Source organism: Marmota flaviventris, chromosome 6 (assembly GCF_047511675.1).
Source record: "Marmota flaviventris isolate mMarFla1 chromosome 6, mMarFla1.hap1, whole genome shotgun sequence".
In the NCBI taxonomy this organism is placed as follows: Eukaryota; Metazoa; Chordata; class Mammalia; order Rodentia; family Sciuridae; genus Marmota; species Marmota flaviventris.
In genome coordinates this window covers 98315020-98337296 of record NC_092503.1, presented here as the reverse complement: position 1 = coordinate 98337296, position 22277 = coordinate 98315020, and the positions used below count along the sequence as shown (strand labels likewise).

General features: G+C 33.3%; 1 protein-coding gene across 1 annotated transcript in view; it reads right to left on the bottom strand.

Moving 5' to 3' along the window:
* Positions 1 to 22277, bottom strand: part of Col21a1 (collagen type XXI alpha 1 chain) — a 169689-nt gene that overhangs the window by 107762 nt on the left and 39650 nt on the right. The window contains exons 2-4 of the mRNA XM_027938296.2: positions 6033 to 6101; positions 4522 to 4645; positions 1107 to 1658 (exon numbers count right to left, since the gene is read on the bottom strand). Of these exons, the coding sequence (XP_027794097.1) occupies positions 1107 to 1658; positions 4522 to 4609 (640 nt within the window). The 5' untranslated portion in view covers positions 4610 to 4645; positions 6033 to 6101. The remainder of the gene's footprint in view (positions 1 to 1106; positions 1659 to 4521; positions 4646 to 6032; positions 6102 to 22277) is intronic.

The following is a 22277-nucleotide window of genomic DNA, read 5'->3' as shown; positions in this document are numbered from 1 at the left end:
TTTCTCCACTATTTCCACTAAAAAAAATATGAAGAAAATAAACAGCTATGGCATAATTTGTTTCCTAACCACAAACATAGCAATTTTTTCCATCAAATGTGAACCAATACTTTTGGAGTATATGTAACTAAAATGGAAAATAAGAAAAATTTTTCTTTTTACATTAATGTTACTTCTGAAGTACATGAATATTCAATGCCTATAGAAACTCAAAAGATATTATTCTCGCCAAATAATCCAAACATAGACATATCTGTGCCCTGACAGGATTAATGTTTACCAAAGACTGAAGCTTTCTCATACCATGTAGTTATTATAACATGAAGTTAGATTTTGTGGAATGATGCAGAATCACTGTTAAGTACTTTATTTCCAAATGTCCCATGAAAAAAGAATTTAAGCCTTTCTTAAGTGCAATGTTTAACATTTCCCCTGATATTTTCAAATGTCAGTAATTTGACCCTTTTTACCTGAAGAAATGAGAAATTCCCATTCAGAATTATGTACAAAAAATTCACTGTTATTATTTATGTTGACAATATTTACAAATAAGCTAAGTTTATAAAACTGGAAAATTACTAAATAAGCTTCAGTAGAAGATTTTCTGTTATCATGTTAAAAGATTAAGAAAATTATTTAGACAACAAAGTGATAACATAAAACTAGAGTATGAAATTATGTATACAATAGCGTCCTGTTTTAGGTAGACAAATAAACTCTAAGACACATTGAGGAACAAAAAGAAATAGACTGGAATGAAAAATACAGGAAAACTCTTTATCAGTAATTTTATATAAGCGGTTGATTTAATTTTTAATTTTTAATTTTGTTTATTTTATCCCATCATCATCTTAGATGTACTATCACTGAAAGGGAAAATAAATTTAACAAAACATCAGGTTTCTATATTTAGATTTTATCAAAATGTAACTGTTTATAAAAGCAATATTTATCCAGAATATAAAACAGAAATCTGTGCTCACCTCATCTCTAACATAAATAACGTGTCATTACCTAAAGCTACACCAGTGTTAATGAGCAAAATTATATATCAAGATGTAAGAAATTGCAATTATGAAATGTTGCCAAATTACAGGAGGGCTTACCTTCACAAAGCTTTTGCTTCATTATTTCCCTTATTTTGGATATGGCGATATAGTCCTCCACATAGAAGACGTATTTTGAGGAAGGCTTGTTGGCAATGGCTCTGAGTTCCGCATCTTCTGTTTCTGATCCAACGCCGATGGCGAACAGTGTTATTTTATTGTCTCTTGCTGCTTCTGCCGCATCCTTGACTTCATCTTGGGATTTGCCATCCGTAAGCACCACTGCTATCTTGGTCAGAAATCGTGAGGATTTGGCAAAAAGGTAATCCAGTGCAAACTGGATGGCCTTTCCGGTCCTCGTGTTTCCTCCTAAGTAATGGATGGACTCCATGGCTGCTATCAAATTCTCTCCTGAAGCATAACTTCCCAGGGGAATCTCCAGCACAGGGTAGTCGCTATACTGAACCACCCCAACCTGAATAAACTTGGGTCCTATGTCAAAGTTTTTTGTGATATTAACAAGCCATTTTTTCACTATTTCAAAGTTTTCTGGGCCCACACTGTAAGAGCCATCTAAGATGAAAACTAAGTCTGTTGGAGCCGTCCGGCAACCTAAGGAAAAAGGGAAACCATCAGAATGCATTTGTTATATAAAAAACAAAAAGTGTCCTTAGATACATGAAGTTTTGGCTAACATCTTTGCTTGTCTTAAGTAATGAATTAAACATGTTAAGGTTAACGCTAAACTCGAACATTTGTAAAATATAAACCAAGGAATAGGAGAAAAATAAAAACAAATTTTCTGCCAACTTTGACTCAACTAGCTAATATAATTTCATACTATTCTTGTTGGTAAAAGTTAAATGGAACAAAATCACCAAAGCAGTCAACACTTTCACTACATCTAAAATTGGTGTCCAAATGTTAGATCTCTCATCTTCAGCCAATAATGTGGCAAAACATCAACTTAAATGAATCTATATTCAAGGGTATGAAACCATTTCTTTCTCTGTAAACATTTTTATTTTGAGATAACCAGGAAAAATATATAATCTTAAAGTTCTATTAGGAAAAAAAGGTTTTTTGGTGCAAGTTACAGCTAGACAAATTATAAGCAGTTGTGGAAAGAAAAAATCTTAACTCTATAGTGTACAACAGTAAGCCTCTAACCCTATTTTGTTCTTTCAGTACCTGATGATTGCAGGTACCTGACATTATGTTAAAGGCACATAAAATCTATCAAAAAGCTCATAGTGTAGTAAGACAGAAAGTGGCTGGTTTAAGAAAGTAAAAAGAATTAAGAGATCACTGAAGAGGGGACCGCAAACTAATTGTAGAGATCAGGAAAGGTTTTATGGGAAAGCTGATAGGCAATATGAGATATGAGTGTTTTAACTAGGTGAAGAAGAGGATATTCTAATCAAAAGGAACAGCAAGTACAAAGGCCCAGAGATGACACAGAAACAAACTAGAAGACAAACTGGTTAGTTTAAGTAAACCTAAAAGTTGGGAATGGCCAGACTGCATGGATAGGAACAGCCAATTTGCTTTATCCTTTTATAATTTCTGCACTCAATGAAGCAAAAATAGCTATCATTTTATGTCCCATGATATATGGTTTTAAATTCATTTTTGTTTATATTTGCCACATTTGCATTTAGCATGGGGGAAATTACATCTCCCTGGAGATAATGAGTTGAAAAGGACGAAATGAGAAGTCAGAGTACTATGATAGTAAATTTAAGTCTTTTGATTTTACTCATATTAATACTTTCCATTAAGTAGAGATCAGATTCCCAATTTAAAGTTAAAATAAAGATGATTTATTTTCTGCAAATACTTGCAAATAAGCTACCATAATTGTAAAGTAGGTACTAAAGAAAAATTAATTTGTGAAAATAAGTATTCTTAGTATTTCCCTGTCTCCTTAGTAATAAGTTAAACTCTATATTTCCTATTCTGTTGACTTATCTTCCCACCCTTCCCTTCCTTTATCTATATCTACTTGCATACTTGGGATGTTGACAAGGCTCACAGGAAGAAGCTCCAACTTTACAATTATCTTAACTCACTCATAGAAGTCAAAAATAGACTACTGTGAGGTGAATTATATGTAACAGCCAAGAAGTTACAAAAAGTTGTCATTATGTGGATTTGTCACAAAAATTCAACAGTGATTATGACATTATTTGTAACCTGCTATTCTGCAGGTGGTGGTGCCCTCAGAAGGGTGTAACAGACCCAACTCCACCAACCTCTGCCAAAGTTCAGGGCAGGGACCACAGGAATGGAATTTTGCCTAGAGGCAAATTTGAAAGCCCAAGAGAATGCCATTCTTCTGTTAGTTTTGGAAGCCTGATTGGCATTAAAAGGTTATGCTTCTAGTACTTTGTTGGGGGTTGGTGGGGAAACAAGAGGATAGGAAAGATGTGTTTGCAGAGTTCTTCAATGTTGACCCTTCTTAAATACCGAGACTCACTGTCTGAACCTGCTAGTGTTTGTGTGCCACCTGACAAAGATCTTACAAGGTTGGTTGTTCTTGGCCCTCCTTACCCCTCTCCTGTTGGAGCCACAGAGTATGTATTTCATAGCTGTAAGGTTAGCCAAAACTATGAATACAAAAGCAACTATTGGCATTTATAAACCCCAAAGTACAAGAGACCTCCCCTTTAGAGAGATGAGTAGTGTCATAGGAAAGGAATGGAATTGAAAATCAAAAGTATAGTTCAAATACCAGTTACTGCTCTAACCAGCTGAAAGACACTAAGCCACCTAAATTATAAAGGTCTCTCTTCACCCTCAAAATGTAGAGACAGGTTATATATCTTGTAGAGTACTTGGGGGAATTAAACATTAATTATTATTGTTTTAATAAATTTGAAGTCAAATTGAATCAAGCTATCAAAACATATGATGTAACTATTATAGAAACTAATTAATATATAGTTGGGTATTTATGAGTTTTTAAATGTGAACATAACTAAACTCTAAAAAAAGTATGTTATCTATACATAATGGCCTCTGTAGCAGAACTACAATTATTACAATTCTTTGTCTCTAATGCAAGCTTGCTCCTAGGCAATAAGAACATGGTCACCATTTACTGAGATGTCACTATACTGAGCCATTTACATGCATCATTATCCCATTCAGTCCTGGTGATCACCTAAGAAGCATGCACTTTATCTCCATATTGGCAAAGCTCAGAGGTTGCTGAACATGGACTCCAAACCAGACTGGGTATTCCAAAGCCCAGTGCATTATGAGGATAAGGTATTAACACAGAGTAACTTCCAAACTACCTCTGAGAGAAGCTCTTCCTCTCAGCTACATAGCAATTCATTTATCTTAGGGAATTATAGCATCAAAGACAATAAGAATAAGATCCTTAAAACTACTCCTTGAACTCCCAATATTTGATTTACAGAATCAAAATCTGTTGATAACAAAAAGAGACAATGCTGAAATCTCTTACTTGATCTTATTTCCCCATCTTCAGCTAATACAAAATTCTGAAGAAGCAGAACAAGAACTATCCAAAGAAATGTAATGTGATGAGCCATGTTTATTTTCAATTTAATATTTTGGTTTTAGGATTCCTGAAAGGAAAAAATAAATAGATGTATTAGATAAGTGAAGATAAACATGCAATTATTGTACATTTAAATTTAAATTAACTTCATGACTTTAGAATTTAGATGGGTCTAAAATAGACAAAATTTAAATATTTTAATACAGGAAGACAATCAATAGGGGCTGAGGAAGACCACGATAAATCTTTTAATTCATAATCGTCTTGGAAAAATATAAGCTCTGTCTAAAACTTTGAGCTTTGTTTCAAATTTTTATTAGAAATTCTCCTTTGCATAAACCCTGTGAAACATTTTTATGTTCTTTTTAATACCTAAATGGTAGCAAATATTCCTTTAAATATGCATTGGCATTTTTAAAAAATAGTCCAAGGTACCTGGTAAAGATATCTATATGATAAAATAGAGATAAATTAATGTAGAAAATGAGATATTAATTATAAACATTAAGAAATATTTTATCTGATTCATAAACACTCATTTATTTGACTTTAATATATCTTCTAAACATCAGTTCAAGGACTTTATTTCTGGCTAAAATGTGGAAAATTTCAGGATATCATCATTACAATCATGAGAACACACCAGATAAACCACAGACCCGCAATCTTTAACCCAGAAGCAAGAAGAGGATTTAAAGAAACCTAAATGAACTAACATACAGAAGTTACTGCTTTCATTCCTGACAGAGAATCCTCCAGAAGAGAAGGAGTTTGACAAAGCATGAGAAAAATCACTCAAAATTGGTATGTCAGATTGGAATTCAGATTCGAATCCTGAGAAGCCCCAGTGACAGAAAGAATAAATCCTCATGCAGCATGTATTCCCCATGAGCCTAAGCTAAACGCAGAGTAGATGGGAAGTACATGGACTGTTTAGAAGTTAGAATAGCCCACAGAGGCTCTCTCCAATCTTCCCACTGTGCAGATGACCAGAGATTTCCTCAAATACAAAGCAGAGGTCTGCTGAAATCTGTAGTAGGAGCAAAAAGACAGAGAGGAATCCCTCTAAGGCCCTCCAGTCCTGCACTATAGCGAGGAGAGCTCAAAAAGCAGAAAGCCAAGAGGATTAGAAAAACAACTCCAGAAATCTGAAGAGCTAAAAACTATACAGACAAGCTGAAAGAAATCCCCTTTGTCCCAAGATTATGAAATTTTGATTTCTTGGGGAAAAAACATTCTGTATTCTCAAATGCAGAGATTATCTAAATATCAGAAGTACCAAATAGGGTTTGTAAAATAGCTATGATAAATATGTTAAAGGATCCAGTGAGAAAACGAACAACATGCAGAGCTATGAGAAATTCAGAGGAGAGATGACAATTATTTTAAAAGGTCCAAACAGAAACACTTGCAATGAAAAATACATCAGAGAAGAATTCACGCAACAGACTTACCTGCATATACCACAGTGCAATGTCAGTAACTTGAAGACAAGTCAGTATAAATTATCCAAAAATGAAACCCTAAGAAGAAAAAAAAATAATAATGATAAAAGGAATAGAGCATCTGAAATTTGTGAGACAGTACCAAATGCTTTTTATTTAGCATACAGTAATTAAATTTTCTTCAGAGAGAAAAAGGGTAATAAAAAAAAGTTTGAAAAGATATGGCCAAAAATTTTCTAAGCTACCATCTCAAATCCAAAAAGTTCAACAAACCCCAAGCAAGAAACAAAATGAATCACCTCTAGATACATCATAATCAATCAACTGAAAATCAAAACAAAAGAAAATTTCTAAAATTGGTTAGAGGGGAGGAAATTACATTATAATACACAGGGGACAGCAGCAAGAATTTTAGATTGATATTTCACAGTCTAGAATTGGCAATCAGAAACTATAAAAAAATCCTAAATATGTGGATATCTAATATTAAAACATCTGATTATTTGGAGCAAAATATGAAAACAATAAAGAAATAGACACACTGAAAAATAACATGAAGCTTTAACATTCAGGACTCAGCAAATATTACATTAGACAAAGAATACAGTAATGGCATAGAAGATTTGAACATTATCAATTATCTTCACCTCACTGCCATCTGTAGAACTTCCTCTCTGATGATAGCAAAGTACACATATTTTTGAAATGCCTATGGATTAGTCACCAAAAAAGACCATATGCTGGGGGGCTGGACATTCCAAAAAAAAAATTAAAATCACACAGATTATGTTCTTGACCAAATGATGTTAAATTAGAAAATACTGGTGAGGCTATCTGGACCTAGAATTTATTTTTAGAAAGGTTTTTTGATCAGGTTCATTTTATTCAATAGATAACTGAATCAAATTCAAGAGTTGAATTTTTTAATCAAAACCATTCCACGAAGAAAACCACAGGTCTAGATAGCCTTGCCAATAACTTCTTTCAAACATTTACTTAAATGGTCAAAATCAAAATCATTGAGTGAAATTAAATAAAAACAGAGGAAGGGTGAATTTTCCCCAACTTTTTTATCATAAGGCCAACTTAACCCTAAATTGAAAACTGGTCAAATAGAAGAAAACTGTAGTCTACTATTCTTCATGATTATAGATGTAAAAATCTCAACAAAAATAAGCAAATCAAGTTTAGCAATATATACAATAATGTCCAAGTAAAATTTATCACAGAGATATGATTAAGACTTAAAACTGAACATATATAATTTACTAAAGGACTAAAAAAAAATCATAGGTGCATTCTGATTTGTGCGGCAAAACATTTAACAAAATTTAACACTTAATTCATGATAAAACTTTCAGCAAAATAATAAAAAGAAACTTAATATGATAAATGCCTTCTATGAAAAATCTAAAGAAACAGCATATTAAGAGGTGAAATATTGAGTAATTTGTCCCAAAAATCAGTGGTTAAAGATATATTCTCACACCACATCTATTTTAAAAATGTATAGGGAGTCCTGGTTGGGGCCATAGGCAAAAATTAGAAAATAAAAGATGTGAAGATTATAAAAGAAAAAATACAACTGATTTTATTTTCAAGCATATATTATCTACACAGAAAATTCTTTGGACAGGTTGTCCTGGTAGCACACACATATAATTCCAGCTACTTGGGAGGGTGAGGCAGTAGGATCGCAAGTTCAGGGCCAGCCAAGGCAACTTAGTGAGACCCTGTCTCAAAAATAAAATAAAGGGGCTAGAGATGTAGCTCAGTCATACAGTGCTTGTCTGTCATGTGTGAGGCCCTGGGCTCAAGCCCAGTCCTGGAAAAAAAGAAAGAAAAGAAAAATATTTTGATTCTACCAAAAGACTAGTAGAACTAATGAGTTAATTCAGCAAGGTCATAAGACATGATTAATATTTTTTTTTTCAGTAAAAAGATAAACCAACCACAAAATTGGAAGAAAAATTTAATACTGTTTTTAATAGTATTAAAAGTATCACAAACCTATAAATATGGCTAATTAAAAATGTAAGAGATCTAACCTGTTGAAATTTTAATGACTAAATAAATGTAATGATTCATATTCATGTATCCATACAATTTCCATTCCCCTCAAATTATACATTCAATAAAATCCCAAAAAAGAAGTTCAAAAATTTATTCTAAAATTTACAGAAAATGCAAATGGTTTTGAAATTACAGTCTTGATTTAGAAGAACTAAATTGGAGAATTTGCATAATCTGATTTTGACTTAGTATAAAACCACAACAATTAAGAAAGTGTGGTATTGGTATAAGAATAGATGTAGAATGGAGCACAACAGAGCTCAGTAATAGACCCACACTTACATGGTCAATCTATTTTGAACAAAGGTGCCAAGGTAATTGAATAGGAAAGTGTTTTCAATAACATTGTGTTGGGTCAACTGAATAAAATGAACCTTGACCCCAGCTTATTTCCTACAGAAAAAAATTAGATGGAGTGTAGTTCCAAATACAAAAGCTAAAGCTATAAGGCTTCTCAGAAGAAAACATCTTCCTGACCTTAGAATTAGGCAAGTACTTCTTAGGAAACAAATCATTAGCAAATATTTTTAAATGGGTGCATGAGATTTCACCAAAATTAAACATTTCTATTTTCCAAAGGCATTATTAAAAAAAAGTAAGCCAATATTCAGGTTAAACGTTTATGAAAAATGATACATATCCAGATTTTATATAAGATACATATAAATGCACACATATATACATATTTAAATTCTACAAAGTTTTTTCTTCTAAAAGAAAAACAACCTAATTTTTTTCAATTGGCAAAAGATCTTTAATAAACATAGTATAAAAAAAAGATACAGAAATGTCTAATACACATTAAATGACATCCATCATAATTAATCATTAGAGAAATATATATTGAAAACAGAATAAGATGTCATTTCACACCTACAAAACTGGCTAGAAAGAAAAGACTGACAATATCAAATACATTAAAAGATTTTTGGAGAAACTGGAACTCATATGTTGTTGGTGAGAGTGAAAACTGATATAATCACTTTACAAAATTGTTAGGTACGGTTTCTTACAAACTATGGCCAGAAGTTCTTTCATGCTAAGTGTATAACCTAGAAAAATGAAATTGCATGTATACACACAGAAAAAATATTTAATAATGTTTTACAGTAATTTATCCATAATATTCCCAAACTAAACATAACTCAAATGCTAGAAACAAGTTCTGTAACATATTCAGACAATGGGATACTACTTACTCAGCAATAAAAATTTAACCACCAAACAACGTGAATTAGTTTTAAATACCTTCTATTTCATTAATTAAGCCAGACACCAAGAATACATTCAGTTTGATTCCAGTTAATGAAGTCCCCAAATAGGCAAAACTAACCTATAATATTAGATATCAAGTAATGGTTGCCTTGGCTGGCAGAAGGTAACTGGAAAATAGTACAAGTGAACTTGCTGGTGATAGAAATATCTTCTTTATGGCATCAATATTCAGGTACATAAAATTGTGTAAGTCCATTAAACTAGATGCTTAACATTTGTATGATCAACATACACAAACTATACCACAATGAAAAGCAATCTATCCAAAAGAATTAATGTCAAATTAGACAGAGTCCTCTACACAAAGAGCTAAGAAGGTCAAAAAATATACATGAGAAACATTTTTGGTAGGCCATAACCAGAATATGCTATTTCATGGCAATGACACATACTATCAAATATTGTCTAACTTCATCCTCAAAAGTCTCAAAATTTAGTCATGGTTCTTCTATCAAAATTATCCCCAGTATTTCTATATAATATCAAATTCATTAGAATTCTTGGACTAATGTTAATTCCTTAATGTTGCTATACTCAGGATCAACAGCAATTGAAATAGAAGACAGAAAATACATTAAAGGTATGTTATTATAATGTTAATCATTGAAACAAATTGGTTTCATAAATGTTTACAGACATTTCATTGTCTATGTGCTTATGTACAGTTCATATAAAGTTCTACTTATCAGATTTGAGCATTGACTTGAATCCTGGTTAACTTGTTACACACTGATGCCTAGACTGACCTGATAGCTTCAGGTTATTGGGCAAGACCCAAGCATTGTTTAAGAATAAATAGTGCTCCCCATATGCCAACATTCCTCGAAGTTCTAGGAATTCTTGCATAAGACAATGCACAAATGATAACTAAGGAAAACTTCTATGGTTCTATTCCCTTGGTAGAGAAGTCAGCTAGTAGCCCAAAAAAGAATTTCTACAAACAAAAAATGCTAAAGTATTCTTACTCAGAGTGGCTGGGTGACCTTTAGCAACCTCTTTTCTCAAACACTAAAATATCTGAAAATCACCTAGAGATCTTATTTAAATGCACAGTCTGATCAGTGGGTTTGCTTCATAGCTGGGCAGTTTTTCATCATAACAGGGTCTGGGTGACTCTGATCCTGCTGAACTTCTGACCACATCTCAAATAGGCTGTAAAAGGCACTTCAGTTTTTGTCTTTGGTAGTTTTCTCCCCAAACTAAAAATAATGTTGAGATTTCTACAATGATAGCAACAGAATCCCTAGCTTTAAGAGCCACACCCCACTGTTTATCTTTCTGAAACAAATGCAGTGGTGGGGGTAGAGAAGGGGCCACAATTCTGACCTCAGGAGCAAGAACCAAAAATACATTTAGTCTATGTCAGTAAGAATATCAATAAAAAGGAGAAACAACACAAAATAAATAAAACTATTTTTATTTCTAAATGCAACAGGAGCCATTATAACAGATACCACTGAAAGGTAAAGAATCACGAGACCATTATGGAAAACAAGAAGCCAACAAATAGAATAAACTAAAAATGGATCAATTCTTAGAAACATACAACCTAACAAAACCAAATGGTGATTAAATAGAAAATTGGGGTATATCAATAATGAGTAATGAGATTGAATTAGTAATTAAAACCTTTCGACCATAAATAATCCAGGATCAGATGCCTATAACAAACACTTAAAGAAGGACAAACCCCAATTTCTCTCATACTCGAAGACCTGTAGCTCACATTGCCAAGCCAGAAAAAAAAAAAAGAAAAAGAAAAGAAAAGCAAAAAGGGCTTGTCATTAAACTGAAGCTAAGTAAACATTGTTGAGTTTTCTATATATAAAAATTGTAAAAATTGTCTTTCATTATGAAAGAAAGAAACATACATACACACAGTGATACCATTTAGCCTTAAAAAGGAAACCCTGTCATTTGCAGCAACATTAATGAACCTGGAGGATAGTATGCTATTTCTGTGTCAGCCAGACACAGAAAGGAAGATTTGATAGGATCTCACATATATGTATAACTTTAAAAAAAAAAGTCAAACTCATAACAGAGACTAGAATGGTAGCTAACTGAAACCCAGAAGTGGGGGAAAGAAGAGGTAGGTAGTTAAAAGGTACAAGTTTTCAGTTGTAAGATGAATCAATTTTGAAGACCTAAGGTGAAACATGGTAACCATAGTTAATAATAATTTATTGTATACTGAAAATTTGCTGAGAGTAATTCTCAAGTGTCCTCAGCATACAAAAAAATAAAACTTACCTAAGTTAAGGACATGATAGCTTGATTGTGATAATCATTGTGTGAGTATTTCAAAACAGTATGCTGTGTGCCTTAAATATATACAAGCTTATTTATCAGTTATACCACAAAGAGCTGAAGAAAAATGTTTAACCTTATACAAGTAAAAATAAAAATAAGGGAGAAAAAAAAAACAGACTGGCAAAGCCCACAGTGCAGTCAGAAGGCAGTGGCATGTGGAGGGGTGAAGGAAGCGGAAGAGGAAAGAGTCCTGCTGTCAGCTGTCAGGTCTAGTTCAACTCCATTCAGGGACAGGATAGCTCAGCTCATCTACATTCTCAGAAAGAAACGAAAATGAGTCACTTTGTCTAAATTTTGCTTTTCAAAAGGCTTTGGATTATGTGTGATTAAATACTGTCTTGATAGGAATTTAAAATAACTATGTTGGCAAGAGTCAAGCAGGCTGAGATATAATGGATTCCCTCAAGAATGAGATTACTGATTAGAACACGGGTTCCCTTTTTTTTTCCTCCCCAACTGAAATGGCCCTAAACATATAGAAGGACTAGGATGACATTTTGCTGAGAGATCCTGGTAGAGACAACAAATCTGACCCTTGCTAGCTCTTCTCACAGTCGCTTATGGGAAGTGCTATCACAGAGACACAGGCACAGTGCCAAGTTCACCAGACACCTGGGTCTACCCTGCTTCCAGAGCTGTTCAAAACCTGGTTATGGTGGTGCTTATTACAGTTGTGTTTTTAACAGTGTAAATTACATAGTTGCTTGCCTCACTTATAATGGATGGGCTGCTAAAGAATATAGAACATATGTACCATCTTAAACATAGAATTTGGTTTTGGAAAATTTAACCTTATTATGCTGCTTATAACGTTCTTAGTGGGTTCTGAAAAGAGAGAAAATTACTTTTACCAGAATTTTAAAACGTAGGAATTTAAACTGAGATTACCTGTCAATGGAAAATATACATGAGGATACATACGCATCAGGAAATCCAACTATTAGATTTAACACAGCTGTTAATTAACCAGAATTTAAAGAACATCCTTCTTATAGTATTGTAAATGTTTTCATTTGTTGTAATTAGTTATATGTGACAGTGGAATGCACTTTGACACATCATACATAAATGGAGTACAACTTCTCATTCTTCTGGCTGTACATGATATAGAATCCCACTTGTCATGTAGTCATACATGCACAGAGAGTAATAATATCCAATTCATTTTACTATCTTCCTACCCCCATACCCCATCTCCCTTCCCTTCACTTCCCTCTGCCTAATCCAAAGTAACTCTATTCTTCACTAGTCCCCCTGCCTATTGTGAATTAGCATCCGCATATCAGAGAAAACATTCGGCCTTTAGTTTGGGGGGATTGGCTTATTTCACTTAGTTTGATATTCTCCAGCTCCATCCATTTACTAACAAATGCCATCATTTCATTCTTCTTTAAGGCTGAGTTAATATTTCATTGTGTATATATACCACAGTTTCTTTATCCATTCCTCTGTTGAAGGATACCTAGGTTGGTTCCATAGCTTAGCTATTGTGAATTGAGCTGCTATAAACATTGATGTGGCTGTGTCCCTATAGTATGCTGATTTTAACTTCTTCGGGTATAAACTGAAGAGTGGGATAGCTAGGTCAAATGGTGGTTCCATTCCAAGTTTTCTGAGGAATCTCCATACTGCTTTCCATAGTGGTCACACCAATTTGCAGTCCCAGGAGCAGTGTATAAGGATACATGCAACAATAAATGTTGGTGAGGATGTGGGGAAAAGGTACACTAGTACTGTACTTTTTTTTTTAAATGAAGAAAATCCAGTGATCTGCAATTTTTCTTTCAACTATGGAAATAAGGATCTATATTCTTTGTCCTCACAGGATTATTGTGATAATGAAAATTTAGTTTAAAATTTCTTTGAGATAATACTAGTTCATTTAATCTTGGGAAATATGGAGAAAAATAGGTTTACCTGTGTAACAAAACTCTAAACAAGAGGCTAGAACTTAAAGTGAGGGTCTCTGACTCCAGAGCTATTTGTCCTACATTCTCTCAACAATAAACATTTAAGTGACTATTACATGAGGGACATTTCTTAGCTGCTAGGAATTCAGAGATAAAATACTAGTGTGTCAGAGATTAAACACATAATTGAGTGAGATAACTTCAAATAGTACTAAGTGTTATAAAGAAATCAAAACACTAATGTTGGGCTGGGGATGTGGCTCAAGCGGTAGCGCACTCGCCTGGCATGCGTGTGGCCCGGGTTCGATCCTCAGCACCACATACAAACAAAGATGTTGTATCTGCCGAAAACTAAAAAATAAATATTAAAAAAAATTCTCTCTCTCTCTCTCTAAAAAAAAAAAAAAAAAAAAAAACACTAATGTAGAACTAGGGGCCAAGAGAAGGGGAGGGCTCCTTTACATTTGGAGGTCAAGGTGTGCCTCTTCAAAAAAGGTGACCTTTGAGCTGACACTGGAGTAGCATAAAGAAGCCTTGCTTGAGGGGATCTGGGGGCAAACTCTCTTCCATTGATGGAGTCAGTTCTGCTTGTTCTAGAACAGGTCAGTGAACCATGAGGGTAAGAACCTGGAGCAGGTTCAGTCATGGAGCACATTTGGTGTAAAATGCTTCCCCTTAATGCAAAATAAGTTCAGCAGAGGGCTTTCAGCATGGGCGTATCATGATCTGGTGTTCAAGTTAAGTGTATCATCCCGCATTCAAGATCAAAGAGCTCTATAAAGCTTAAAAATTATTTTATTTTCAGGGGAACCGGAAATAAACAGATTAAATCACTAATTATTGTCCTCTTTTGCTTTTCATCTCTTCCATGTCCTTATCTTAGGTGTTACATTCCACTGTCCATCACTGTTAATACTTCATTAATGTCAAAATAAATATTTATGAAAAACCTTCTCAGAATAGTTGCTACAAATTTAAGCATTCCTTCTCCCCTTTCAATAACTACCTTTTAGTAAATCAGCAGAAAGGCAGGAGAATTAGTATGAGGAGTCACTAGGAATGCAATAAAAGCCTTTAAAATGAGGGTCTGTCAGCAAAAAGGACATCTCAAAATTTAGTTGCTATGCTTGGCTCTAAAACCTTCAAATCAAAGTTAAGACTAAAAATAGTTCACTTATGAGACACTAATTCGTGCTTATTTACAGGTTTTGTCTTGAAACTAAATCATAAAACAGTTAAAGATGGGGGAAACAAATTCTAATCCCTGCTCTTTGACTCACACACACACTATCTGGTATTGGAGATTAATGCTCTAATACCAGTGTAGAGTTATATATTCCCATATTAATGTACTGGAAGTATCGATTAAGATGATAAAATTTAGAAGGGTAAAATGCTGGTAACCTAGTAAAAGAAAAAATAAGTAACTAACATATGTATGTTTATAGAGTTTTAGTTTGAGTTATTGTTAAAACAACTGAATGATGTTTATAACTTCTGGAATTACATAGGCCAAATCATGTGTAAAAAAAAATATGTAATTAATCACATCACCTTACTTATGTATAACAATTTATGGTTAAAAACTGAAAATTGACATTTGTTATTGAAATTCTCTAAATAAGCACCCAGCATAATAGGAAGGACAGATAAATATAGCTCCTACATTTTAGAGATAGGTTAACAGATTCAAGGAAACTATTATTTTATATATTGTTTTAAACGCTAAAAATACAAAGATCTCTCTCTTTGTCTCTCTCTCTCTCATACATACATACACACACACACACACACACACACACACACCCTGAAACATCTGATGGGAGAAGAGAAACCTGAGTTGTTCATATTTCATAAAAATTTACCATGAGATATATTCCCAAAGAGGTCAAGAAACAAGACAAGTTGTCACATAATGGCTCAGATACTTTACAATCTGAAAATGAGACTTTAAAAAGATATTTAAAGATACATTCCTGTAGACTCTCTGTTCATGTTATTGATTGTTTCCTTTGCTGTGAAGAACATTTTTAGTTTGATGCCATCCTATTTATCGATTCTTTTTTTTAAAGAGAGAGAGAGAGAGAGAGAATTTTTTAATATTTATTTTTTAGTTTTTGGCGGACACAACGTCTTTGTTTGTATGTGGTGCTGAGGATCGAACCCGGGCCACATGCATGCCAGACGAGCACGCTACCACTTGAGCCACATCCCCAGCCCATTTATTGCTTCTTGATTTTATTTTTTGTGCTTTAGGAGTCTTGTTGAGGAAGTCAATTCCTGAGCTAATATGATGAAGAGTTGGGCCTACTTTTTCTTCTTGTAGGCATAGTTTCTCTGGTCTAATGCCAAGGTCCTCAATCTACTTTGAGTTTTGTGCAAGTTGTACAATTTCAACCTACTACATACGGATTTCCAGTTTTCCCAGAACCATTTGTTGAAGAGGCTATCTTTTCTCCAATGTATGTTTATAGTACCTTTGTCTGGTATGAGATAACTGTATTATGTGGTATGTCTCTGTGACTTCTATTCTGTTCCATTAGTCTTCAATTCTTTTTGTGCTAAAACCATGCCATTTTTGTCACTATTGCTCTGTAGTATAATTAAAATCTAGTATTGTGATGCTGCCTTCATTACTTTTCTTGCTAAGGACTGCTTTGGATATTCTGGGCCTGTTATTTTTCCAAATGAATTTCATGACTGTTTTTCTATTTCTATGAAGAATATCATTGGAACATGATTATTGGAACAGAATGGGAGAAAATTTTTACCACCTGCACTTCACATAGAGCATTAATCTCCAAGATACACAAAGAACTCAAAAAACTTAACACCAATAAAAAAATAATAATAAGTGGGCTAAGGAACTGAACAGGCACTTTACAGAAGAAATATAATAGGTCAACAAATATATAAAAAAATGTTCAACATCTCCAGCAATTAGAGAAATGCAAATTAAAACTACACTGAGATTCCATTTCACTCCAGTCTGAATAACAATTATCAAGAATACAAGTAACTATAAATGTTGGTGAGAATGTGGGGGAAAAGGTTCATTCATATATTGCTGATGAGACTGCAAATCGGTGCAACCCCTATGGAAAGTGGTATGGAGATACCTCAGAAAACTTGGAATGGAACCACCATTTGACCCAGTTATCCCACTCCTCACTTTATACCTAAACGACTTAAAAACAGCATACTATAGTGACACAACCACATCAATGTTTATATCAACTCAATTCACAATAGCTAAGCAATGGAAACAAGCTAGATGCCCTTCAACAGATCAATGGATAAATAAAATGTGGTATATATACACAATGGAATATTACTCACAAGAATAAAGAAGAATGAAATGATGGCATCTGTCAGTAAATGGATAGAGCTGGAGAATCATGCCAAGTGAAATAAGTCAGTCCCCCAAACCCAATGGTTGAATTTTCTCTCTGATATGTGGACGCTAACCTATAATAAGGGAGGATAGGGAGGGGAAGTATAGAAGTTAATTGGACTAGACAAAGGGGAATGAAGGGAAGGGGAGGGAATATAGGAATAGGAAAGACAGAAGAATGAATCAGACATAACTTTTCTGTATTCACATATGAATGAATACATGACCAACGTAACTCCACATCCTGTTCAACCACGAGAATGGGATCAAAATTATAATGGGTTGCACAACATGTGTGTATAATATGTCAAAATATACCTTACTATCATGTGTATCTAAAAACAACAATAAAAAAGACACATTTCTATTTCAAAACACACATGTAAACCAGGGAAAAGAAAGGAATATCATACAGAAAACACTGGACTCAAGCCAGAGAAGCAGCAAAAAGATTTTCCAAGACATGAAGAATCATACTCAGGTCATAAGTGAAGACAGCAGCATATCCAAAAGGAAACCAGAGAAGAGGGGTTCCAGAAGGGTTTCCTGCATGAAGAAGAAGAAAAAAACTGTAGCAGAGATTAAGAGAATACATAAGAGAATGTATAGTACAAGAGAGTGGGGTGGTGGGGAGATCTGTGGGTAGCAGAAAGTGCAAGAGAAAACAAGGCAATTATGAATTAAAAAACAACAAAAACTATTCAAGAAAGAAATACTCAGCTGAATAGTGAAATATATTTATGTAATTATAATAATATAATCAATTATTGACTTAAAAGTGATGTACTGGGTGAGCAGGATAAAAGAAATAGAACAGGTATAAGGGAAATCTTCACTAATTACATTGAAAATTAACAGCTATCATACAAAACTGATGCATCAGAGAATGAGTAAAATCATGCTATTTCAACCTATACAGTAATTACCAAGAAAAAGTTAAAAGAAATTAAAACTTGTGCTTCTGCAGTATAAACATATGAAGCAAGGGATTTCTAAAACCTTTATTATAAGTGTTTAAATAGTAAATTTTGGCTATTTTCATGTGCTATACTTGCCAAAATAATTTTTAAATGGAGATATATTTGTTCCATAATACTGTAATTTAATCATTTTTTTTTTCACTGCTGTTACTAAAAGACCCAACAAGACAAATTTTAGAGTAGGAAATGTTTATTTGGGGGCTTGCAGTTTCAGAGGTCTCAATCCATAGACAGCTGGATTCATTCCTTAGGGCTCCAGGTAGGCAGAATATCATGGTGGAAGATTATGGAGGAGGAAAGAAATTCACATGATGAACAGGAAGCAGGGAGAGAGATCTCCACTCACTAGATACAAATAAGTACTCCAGGAATGCTCCCATTCCTCCAGCCACACCCTACTCGCCTTGAGTTATCACAGTGAATCTGCATCAGGGGATTAAGTCACTGATTGGATTAAGGCTCTCATAACTTGGTCATTTCTTCTCTGAATGTTCTTGCATTAGCTTACACATAAGCTTTTGGGGGACTCCTCACATCCAAAACCATAACAGACTGAGATAAGACAATCAGGTAAAATTGGAAAGCACAAAGAAAAGGGCTTAACAATAAGTGAATTTTCAATAAATAGAAATCATTAATATGAATATAGATGATAAATACATTTAAATTTTATGAATGACAGCAAATTCTGGGATAAGACACATACAGTATTATAACCAAAATGCTATTTGATAAAATCACTATATTTGTAATTTATTTTAAAAATTAATGAGAATAAATTATTCATTTTAAGTTAGTTTTTTTAAAAAAGTTTTCTCTTTTCTGCTATTGAATATTATTAAATATCATGTTTGAAATAAGATCAGAATAATCCATTTCTGATTGAAAATGTTAAGGGTAAAAATGGAATCCCCCAAAACATTACTTTTACTAACCACAATCAAAGTTGATATGCAAACAAAAGACTGAACTTTCAATCTAGATAACAGAGAACTGAATCATCTTCATACTGTGAGCAAAGAAAATTATGTTTTTAAAAATCTACATCATATAATGAGATGATTAAAGCATATGCATGCAAAAATGCAGGGATAAAAAAAGTGTTATACAGGTGTCATGCAATTATTTAATTTAAAAAACTATAAATAAATAGCAGAAAAAAAATTAGCAGAGGGTAGGGAGCCAAAGAGGGGAGAAAAAGGGAAAGTACTGGGAATGAATTAGAGCAAATTATATTCCATGCTTGTATACTTATGCTAACATGAATCCTAACATTGTGTATAACTAAAAGGAACTGAAAAAACAACTGTCATTTTTCTGGAGAAAAGAATCACAGCATTTTTTCATAACTGTATTAACAGCACTGGTTCCCATTCAGATAAAACAAATGGACAGAAGCTCACATCAAAATAGACAGGAGCACACATCCATCTTTCTATTATTAAATGGATGACCTATAAGGACAAGACCTTGTCATTCTTTTTTCATCACTGCATACTTGTTGCCTAAACAGTACCAGGCACACTACTAACACTCAAAAGACATTGCCTTAACTATGTCCTTTTCATTTCCACCTTCTCGTCTATCAGTCCCCTTAGCTTTATCCCACTGATGACTTCCTTATCTTGCACTTCTCTATCTACAATGAAGTCTCTCTGCTAAACTGCTAGTTCCAGAATTTGCTCTCACACTGCAGTTGATGAATGCTTTCTTGATATGTTTGTAGAGTATGTTACATAGTATCTAATAAAGCCACTCAAAAGAGAACTGCAGAAATCTGGTTTCCTGGAGTTTGGAGGGTAGCTAGCTTAAAATCCAATCTGGCCATAGCAACTTCTAAATATTCAAACAACAAAAGAATATACATGTCTGTGTAACCACTTAAAATAAGACTAGTAGAAGATAGCCAAGGAACATGGAGTGTATTTTATTTCCCTGTGCCAGCAAACCCACTAAAAATAGGCCATGGGATTCTGTTGGTAATTTGAAACTGTGCTTATAAATGTAGTCTTTGTTTCTATTCCTAAATTCCTCTTATATTAATATGCGTTAGCCTAATTTCTTATTTTATCTTAATTCAACTCCAAATTTTCATGATAAAGTATCAGAAAAATAGACATTGATTCCCAATGGGAAAACTAATGAAATTTTAAACATCTAACTCAGTTCCAATTTTTTTCTCTAACAATTTAATCCCAATTCATCCATGATACACGAAAAAGAATTCTGAATAGTAAGACACAGAAGTGATAGCTGGATTTGCTTTGCCTATTTAAAAAATAATGAAAGTAGGTAAAGAGTTACATAATAGTACAAAATAATAAATCCAAACTAAGTGGTACAGAGGAAAAAAAAGTAGATGAAAGGAAATTGATGGGAATGAGAATTTTATGTTCATTATGTCCTATTATTCAAATGCATAAAATGATTAATAAGCAACTCTGGCATCCCAGTTAATGTTATTAAATACCATTTCCATTCAAAGGCACAAGCGTTTTTGGAAAATACCAGATTCTAGATCAAGGCACCTGAGACTTGAAACAGGGAAATTTTCTCATTCTAAAACCATGAAAATACTCAAAAGCTTATTGATATTAGTTTAAAAGGATGCAAGAGCCAATTTGAAGAGATTCCACTTATTAAAGATGAAATAATTTGAATTTTAAAATAATTACAATACTTTAAAATTAACAACTTATTAAACGTACATGTTCACAATAATAAATATATTTTAAAATGATGGGTCATTGAAGGTTGCTGGGGCACAAATAGAAGACGGAATCACATGTTTAGCATTTTTTTTACACAATACCTTTATTTTATTTATTTATTTTTATGAGGTGCTGAGGATAAAACCCAGGTCCTCGCATGTGCTAGGCGAGCGCTCTACCACTGAGCCACAACCTCAGTCCCTCAAAGGATCTTTAAGGAATAATTTGAAAAACTATTGCCAATAAATAGGAAAATCTAGAAGAAATGGACAAATTTCTGTACACATATGAACTACCAAAATTTAACTATAAGGATATAAAGAACCTAAGTGGTTCAACAAGAGATAATGAGATTGAATCAGTAATTTTTAAAAAATCTCCCAAATGAAGAAAAGCTCAGGACCAGATGGCTTCATGGCTGAATTTTGGCAAACTTTTAAAGAAATAATGCCAATTCTTCTCAAACTGTTTCATAAAGTAGAAAGGGGAGAAATGCTTCTAAACTCATTCTATGAAGCCAGCCTAACCTGTTACCAAAACTAAACAAAGACACAATAAAATCTCCAATGAACATAGATGGAAAAATCCTCAAAAAAAAAAAAAAATGATTGCAAATCCCAATCAACAGCACATTTTAAAAAGTCATATTCCATGATCAAGTTGGTTGTATTCCAAAAATGGCAGGATAGTTCAATATATGCAAATCAATAAACATAATAAGCACATAAATAGAGTCAAGGATAAAGATCACATGATCATCTCAATAGATGGCAGAAAAAAAATTTTTGATAAAATCCTGCATTCCTTCCTAAGACCCCTGAAAATATTAGATATAAAAGGATCATACCTCAAAATATCAAAGCCTATACATGACAAAACCAAAACCAATATCATACTGAGTGGGGAAAAATGAAATCATTCCCTCTAAGATCCACTCTCACCACTTTTATTTAATATAATACTAGAAATTTTAGTCAGAGGAGTTAGACAAGAGAGAAAAGATAAAAAGTATATAAATAGGAAAGAAGGAAGTCAAATTATCCCTGTGTGTGGATGATATGATTCCTATGTGTGCATAGGAAATCATAAATACTCCAGCAAGAGACTATTAGATCTGATAAACAAATTTAGTAAACTAGCAGGATACAAGGTCAACATATAAAAATCAGTAGCTTGGGCTATGAATGTGACTCAGTGGCATAGTGCTTGCCTTACAATAGGACCATGAGTTTGATCCCAGCACCACACACATATATACACACACACAAACACACACACAGTTCCGTAGTTTTTCACCAATATTTTACACCAATAATTTTTACACCAATAATAAACTTGCTGAGAAAACAATAAGAAAAGTAATCACAATCACAATACACATGCACAAAATACCTAGGAATAAACCCAACTAAGGAAACAAAAAGACTGCTACAATAGAAATTACACAAAAAAGGAAGAAAGAAATTGAAGAAAACACTAAAAGGTGGAAAGAATAGGAAGAATTACTATTATTAAAATAACATTTTACCCAAAGTGACCCACAAACTGAATGAAATCCCCATCAAAATACAAATGACATTCTTCACAGAACTAGAAAA